The sequence below is a fragment of the Octopus bimaculoides genome, chromosome 5 (assembly GCF_001194135.2).
Source record: "Octopus bimaculoides isolate UCB-OBI-ISO-001 chromosome 5, ASM119413v2, whole genome shotgun sequence".
Lineage (NCBI taxonomy): Eukaryota > Metazoa > Mollusca > Cephalopoda > Octopoda > Octopodidae > Octopus > Octopus bimaculoides.
Genome location: NC_068985.1, coordinates 17,668,422 through 17,676,388, shown reverse-complemented (window position 1 = coordinate 17,676,388; position 7,967 = coordinate 17,668,422). Strand labels below are relative to the sequence as shown.

At 37.8% G+C, this 7,967-nt stretch overlaps 1 protein-coding gene across 1 annotated transcript in view; it reads right to left on the bottom strand.

Moving 5' to 3' along the window:
* Positions 1-227: 227 nt before the first annotated feature.
* LOC106868526 (flap endonuclease 1) overlaps positions 228-7,967 on the bottom strand; it is a 25,060-nt gene continuing 17,320 nt past the window's right edge. Inside the window, exons 9-13 of the mRNA XM_014913832.2 lie at positions 6,916-6,948; positions 5,927-5,980; positions 4,213-4,277; positions 2,982-3,096; positions 228-382 (exon numbers count right to left, since the gene is read on the bottom strand). Coding sequence (XP_014769318.1) covers positions 317-382; positions 2,982-3,096; positions 4,213-4,277; positions 5,927-5,980; positions 6,916-6,948 — 333 coding nt within the window. The 3' untranslated portion in view covers positions 228-316. The remainder of the gene's footprint in view (positions 383-2,981; positions 3,097-4,212; positions 4,278-5,926; positions 5,981-6,915; positions 6,949-7,967) is intronic.

The following is a 7,967-nucleotide window of genomic DNA, read 5'->3' as shown; positions in this document are numbered from 1 at the left end:
AGATAACAAAATCTCCACAAATTGTAAATATATAAACTATTGTTTTAAAAAGCTCAAACTCGATAATATAGTTCTGAAAAATTAGAGTGGACCTGTGACTAAACAATTAGCACAGCAGTTCAGTATGTATCTATGTATGTACATACATATAAAACACACAAATTTGTATGTATTGTTGAAGAAAGACAACATAAAACATTTTAATGTAGAAAATGAAAACATATTGCTAAAAGCAGCGAAAATTGGAACTTTATTTACTACATATGGTCTGTTTAAATGTGAAGAAGTTACATGATTTTTCTCTGATAAAATTCATTTACTTTTTTTTCTTGAAACTGTTGTTTTTGGCTTTCTTTTTAGGGTCACCTTTCATATCATTAGACTGAAATTAAATGATAAAGACATCAGATGAAATTGAATGATAAATGTATTAGATGTACTTGAATAAGAGATATTTTAAATGAAAATGAATAAAAAATATTTTAGGCAAAATATTTGAATTACATTTTATCAACATGTTTTTACAGGAACAAAACAAAAAAAGAAAAACATTAAAAGTATGAAAGATTAAATTATGAAGAAAAATTCCCCATAGCTACCTCACTAAGGAAACAATGAAAAAAGAAAGGATGAGTCAAGCAGCATAAGATGGTTTGGGGGGGGTAATGGTGTGTTTAGTTGCACCCCACAGACATAATTGCAAAAGTGTTACTGCAGAGAATGGCTTGTGACACTTTCTGCAACAAGCACTCCACCTCATTCCTCAGATGGGCAGCAGTTACCTTGATTTTGCAGAGGAAATCTGCAGAGTCGGGTCTAAGAACTGAATGACGAAGTGGTATAAGAAAGATCTCACACCAGTAAAGAATGGTTATGTGGTGGAAGAAGCTTTCATTGTAACCATGTGGTTTTGGGTTCAGCCTTACTGTGTGACACCTTGGGAAAGTGTCTTCTATAATTCTGGATCAACCAATGGCACTCCGTCAGTTACGACGACAAGGGTTCCAGTTGATCTGATCACTGGAACAGCCTGCTCATGAAATTAACATGCAAGTGGCTGAGCACTCCACAGATACGTGTACCCTTAATGTAGTTCTCGAGGAGATTCAGCATGATAAGGCTGGCCCTTTGAAATACTGGTACTACAGAAACAGGAAGTAAGAGTGAGAGAAAGTTGTGGTGAAAGAGTACAGTAGGGTTCGTTACCACCCCCTGCCAGAGCCTTGTGGAGCTTTATGCGTTTTCGCTCAATAAACACAATGCCCAGTCAAATCTGCGATCCTATGACTGCGAGTCCGCTGCCCTAACCACAGGGCCATTGCGCAGGGGGCTGAACAACATCATACATATAAACCTAATTTTCTTAACATGTGACAGTATCCCCTACAATGGGTTAGATAAGGCAAATATTTTATGGCAAGATGTAGTTCCTGCTGTCAGAGAGAGTTTATTGAAGCAGATTTTCTGTGGCCAGATGCCCTTCCTCTTGCCAACCCTCACCTGCTTCCAAAGAGGGCAATATTTCCCCCATGTTCAAACATGTTTTCACAAATCAGAAATGAATGACATTCATCTACAATAATTCTGTAATGTGATAACAAGGACACACACACATATATGACAGGCTTCTTTCAGTTTCCATCTATCAAACTGACTCTCAAGTCTTTGGTTGGCCTGGAGCTATACCAGAAGACACAGACCAAAAGTGCCAGGCAGTGGGACTGAACATAAAACCATGTAGGTGGAAAGTAAACTTCTTAACCACACAGCCATGCCTGTATCTACATTAACCCTACAAACACAAAACCGAGTATCATTAAAGGATAACCTGATACCTTGAAGACTATAAAATCTATAGATTTAAGGCTTCAGGTCAATTTTGCTCTCTTTACACTTGTGCTGTAAGACATTAATTAATGATTAACTCTCTCAATACCAACCCACTTGACACGATATTTGGTTCCAAAACCGATCGTTATTTTATGTAAGAACATTTTGTTAAGTTATGTTTGAAATACCAAATTTATAATGAAAAAAGTTAAGTTCAACATCATCCTCATCATCATTGTATGTCCATTTTCCATGCTGGCATGAGTTGGATGGTTTGACAGGAGCTGGCAAGGCCAGGAGCCACACCAGTTCCATAGTCTGTTTTGGCAAGGTTTCTACAGCTGGATGCCCTTCCTAACATCAACTACTTTACAGAGTGTAATGGGTGCTTTTTATGTGACACCAGCATCAATAGGATCACCAAGTACCTTGCAAAACAAAAAACTGTTAACTGCAAGGGAGGAGAAGTAGTATTGAGGCAGTGTGGTTTTGTTTCAGATGAGATATTTAAGGTATAGAAGAGAAAGATGTAGGTGTCTTGCTGTAGGGTAGATACATGGATACCCCAGTTAAAAAACAATGGAAAGTAAGATAAAGGGAGTGATAATGAAATATGATGGCAGAAATGTGTTTGTTGGTACATGCCCTCAAGTGACATTGAGAAGATTGATTTGGATAAGAGGGCAAGATGAGGTAACTGTAGCAAATGATGGAGTAAAATATAGAGAGCTCAGAAGCTGGGGCAGTAGATATGTGGGGGCATTGAGTGTGATAGCAGATAAGTGAGATATTATGATGGAGAACAGTACAAGGAGGGGAGAGAAGGTGCAGACAAGTAGGCAGGGGGATTGTATGTGTCTGTTCTGCTCTCAGGTGATAGAGGAAACGATGGGTGTTAGGGGATGAAATGACGGTGGAGGGAGAAGATTGACAGAGCAAAGCCCCTCATGAACAAGTATTAATTACTAACATGGTTTTAGGATATCAATTCTGTTGTGACTGGCAGGTCTTGAGTACTGCTTATTAAATCCCTCCTAGTTGTCTATTTTTATCTGTTTATTTAAACATGTAGAAATATGGCTACAAAACGACTGTATACACATAAAGCTTTTAACCAAAAGAAAATGTTTAATGAAGTGAACAATAGATACCTTTCGCTTTGTTGAATTTACTGATGTCACTTGAAAGAAATTATCTAATCTTCCTTGCGTTGAACCTTGGCGAGCTTTCTTTAATTTCTTGATGCCATTTCTAATTCTGTCCTCACTAAATGCGAGATAAAAAAAAAGAAAAGGAAACGTACTGAACACACAAAATACCAATTGTACAGTTAAAAGTTCCTGTCATCATCATAATTGTTTTAATGTCAACTTTTCCTTTCTATTCTTTTCTTGATCTTGCAAGATATTCGGTCACTTCACAAGAGCCGTCATGCAAAAAGCAACCAGTACACACTGCGAAGTTGTTGGTGTTAAATCTATTGCTTTAAATCCATAATCTATATATTGTTTGCATTTACATATTTTGAAACAATTCAATTCACATGATGCAAAGAAAACTATTATCACAGCATTTTGAAAAAAAAAAATCAATGTAAAGCTGAAAATCCATGTAGAAATTTGGATAAAAATTGACAAGACATCTAAAAATTTGCCTTTGGAATGTATGGAGAGTTTATCCTAATATCAGGGCTTATGGAATTGTAAAAATATTTAAATCATAATGTATCAAAACACACCTGGTGATAAGGCTCTAGCTTGGGAGTTCAGGTGTTTGGGGAGAGTAATGCCTTAGTGACCACTACCCCTAGGTCTGCTCTGGCCTGGGATGGTAATACCTGTTAACAGTCCCAGTTACAGGTCACATAGCAGATGATGGTTCTCTGGCTAAGCAATACAGGACTTGAAGGTGGGCTGGCCCAAGATGTGTGTTAGAGCTGCACTAGTGGTGTGACCATGTCCTGACACCACATGTGCCAGTTCCCATCTCCAAAGTTTAAATAGGCTCTGTACCTCAAAGATAAGCTTGGGAGAGCAGGGGACTAGAAGAGTAAACTGTAAATAAAAGGTAGAACACAATGGCAAACCATTACTGTATTTTTCTCAAGAAAATTCATTAATCTTCAGACTTTGGTACAAAAATCCATGATACTGATGACTGTGACAGACATGGCACATGGGGAGAAGGAGAGAGATGGGGGTGTGGTTTAAAGGTTTAAATTCTGAAACCTAATATTAATTTGTGTCATATGAGGAATCCTTTTAGTCTATGTCATCCATAGTTGTGCAGTTTAAGTCAACAATCTTATTAAAAGGTTGGCCAAACTTAAGAATGAAACCTAGGAAACTAGACACACAATACTAGAAATACAATTAAACTTACTTGAATTGTTTCTCTTCAACCATAAATTGAACTAGTTCTTCTTCTTTGGGTTCTATCCATTTTAGCTATTGAATAATAAACAAAAATGAAAAAAAGTTAAGTTTCATCAAATTTTATTAAAAACTGATTGCTCTCAAGAGATATTTCTTTATGCGGGCTTAAAATATTAATCAATGCAAGCCTCCCCAAACTCCTGGCTATTGTATATCTTTGATAGAATAAACTAATGCAAGCACTTTAAGTCTGCAGTCAGTGTGAAGATGACTGAAACACGATGCATTATACCCTATTTCCGTTGCATCACTGACTACAAGAGAATTCCCGGTATGACAGAGACCCAGTACAAACCTAATCTCCATGGAAGACTGGCACCTAATTTCATTACTAATCTTTTAGTTTGTGTTTAATGCCCCTCCCCAGCAAATACAGGTTTACAATACACATCCTTAGGATTGGTATAGTGATAACCTACTACAACAGAGTCCTTGTTTCCTTTTCTATACTAATCACCATATCATTGTCAACAACTACTTTGGTTAAAAGCCCCACTTTCTAATTCTTCCAATGTTAATAGTGCTTTTCATCAGAATCTTGGACATCAAGATTAGACCAAATGCCAACCAGCTTTCAATGATGAGAAATGATTCTTTTTTGATGCTTTCATTGTGACTGTTCAACTCTAAGTCAGTCCTGACTGACCAAACCTATAACCAAAGATGTTTCAACCATAACCACTCTGTCTTTTATGCACACCCAGTACACCACAGTATCCAATATTTTTTGGAAGATGGTACTGTATGCTTTGAAGGAAAATCGGTTGCTATTTCTAATGGGCTAAATAAGAAAACACTGATTCATGCTTTCATGTTCGTTGCTAGTTGTTTAGCCCTAACTCAACCTTGATGGAGCAGACCTAAGATCAAAGGCATTCCAGCTGTGACCATCATGTTTGCCTTTTTATATAAATCTGTGTTCTTCAATTTTCTAAGAGAGCAGGGGGTGATTTGAAGGAAATTTGACTGCTGTTTCTAATATATCAAAATGCATCAAAGTTCCTTTTGCTTGTCTCTTCTGCCACCATTGTTATTTCATTTGTTTGTATAAGGACTGTTACAGTTACTATCAGCCTGTACAGTTGTTGTTACATAATGATGTAGCTATTATTGGTGTGGTTGAGCAGCAAGGGGCCTGCAGTCCAGGCACCTGTTTTCAAAAGAACTTTTTTTCCCTTTACTCAGCTAAAGTTAGTGATACAGGCAAAGCCACCTTAACAACTATCCTATACCAAGCATCTAAGCAATTTTCAGTCTTTGATTCATATTTATAAACTTAGCTAATTCTAAGTTCATACCTCTACTTAATAATTCAATATTATTTATATTTGCTATTGGGACTTTTGTCCAAAACTTTCTTTTTCAAGTTTTAATCCTTCCTACCACTGAGTCTGAATTTATAGAGCAATGCAAACTTTCAAATTCTGACACAAGGCTAGCAATTTCGGTGGAAGGGGTAAGTCAATTACATTGACTCCAGTGCTCAACTGGTACTTATTTCATCCACCCAAAAAGATGAAAGACAAAGTAAACCTCAGCAGAGTTTGAACTCAGAATGTAAAGACAGACAAAAATTCCAGAAAGCATTTTGCTACCAATCCAGCCAACTCACTGCTTTAGATTATGTAGAAGTATTAAAGGCAAGGTAATAGTTTACTCACATCAAGTGAAACAGGATCAGTAACTTCTGGTTTCTGAAACAGCTCTCTTGCTTCCTGAAAAATAATAAAACTAAATATATCACATTCATTACAATGACAAAAAGAAGTTGGTAATATAATGAACACGGCCATTTTAATATCCACTTTCCATGCTTGCATGGGTCAAACAATTTGTTGAAGCAGATTTTCTATGGCTCAATACTCTTCCTGTTGCCAACCATCGTCTGTTTCCAAGCAAAGTAATATTCCCCATGGCTGGGCTTGCTTTCATTGAAGACTAGAAGCAAGGCACATCACTAGTAGGACAGCGACATTTTTCTCATATCTATTGTGTGAGGTTAAGATTGTTGGCATTCCGTCGCTTACGACGACAAGGGTTCCAGTTGATCCGATCAACGGAACAGCCTGCTCGTGAAATTAACGTGCAAGTGGCTGAGCACTCCACAGACACGTGTACCCTTAACGTAGTTCTCGGGGATATTCTGTGTGACACAGTGTGACAAGGCTGACCCTTTGAATTACAGGCACAACAGAAACATGAAGTAAGAGTGAGAGAAAGATGTGGTGAAAGAGTACAGCAGGGTTCGCCACCATCCACTGCCGGAGCCTCGTGGAGCTTTAGGTGTTTTCGATCAATAAACACTCACAACGCCCGGTCTGGGAATCGAAACCACGATCCTATGACTGCGAGTACGCTGCCCTAACCACTGGGCCATTGCGCCCCCGTGAGGTTAAGATAAGGAGACACAAACATACATAAAAGCACACATATATAAGGGCTTCTGTCAGTTTGTGTCATCAAAATTCACGCACAAATCTTTAGTTAGCCCAGGGCTAGAGTATAAGATGCTAACCAAAAATGCCATGCAGTGGGATTGAACCTGAAATGCATTGTGTGGAACTCAATTTTAGGCAAAGGCATGGATATATTGATAATAAAATATGCCAAATATTACATTGTGTAAATAGGTGCAAAATGAATAACTTACTCTAAACATCCAGTTGTTAGGTATTTCATATTTCTGAAGACAGACAAAAAAAAAAATTATAGACAAATCATCATGTACTCTTTACAAAATATTTCACTCTTCAACATTCAGATTATTTTGTCAAAAGTAATACTTCTATATTCACATTTTTTCCAATTAATCATGCATTATAATGTAGCTTTGAGATTTTGATGATGCGATTGTTTGTCTTGTAAGGTAGGTGTGAGAGGCTGGATCTGGCCAGTTTGAACATGAAACATGTGGAATAGTTTGGTTGGATATAATTGGTTTAAATCTCTGGCTCCCAAACTTTTACAGGCTCTGCCCCCTTGGCACTCAAGTCACATTCTTAGCACCTGTCCCCAACTCACCACAACAAACACAGACCACTCTCTGCAGCAAATTCAAAACAACTGTATATTCACAACCCATTATTTTGTTGTTTTCACATCTATTGCCCACCTTTTGATTACCCCCATTATTGCCCCATTTTTCTTCAATGAACACCACCACCACCACTTTCCACTACTCCTAGGGGTGGGGGAACAGTACCATTCTGGGAACCACTGGTTTAAATGCTAATGAAATAAGAAATAAGAAATAGAACTATTCAGTCAATGAGAAAGACAGGGGAAGATAAAAAGTGTTTACCAATGGACTCATGCTTGAAAAGAGTGAAAAGTTTAGGAATTGTAGCAAAAAGTAATTTAAAACAAAATGAGGCTCCAATGGAGAAAATGATTATCTTATGCAAAACAACTCAGCCATTAACCCTTTAAGATTCAAATCGGACATATCTGGCCCAAATATTCTACCAGCTTTATGTTGAAACCAGCTAGATTAAGCCTCTCACACCTACCCTACAATCATCATCATCATCATCATCGTTTAACGTCCGCTTTCCATGCTAGCATGGGTTGGACGATTTGACTGAGGACTGGTGAAACCGGATGGCAACACCAGGCTCCAATCTAATTTGGCAGAGTTTCTACAGCTGGATGCCCTTCCTAACGCCAACCACTCAGAGAGTGTAGTGGGTGCTTTTACGTGTC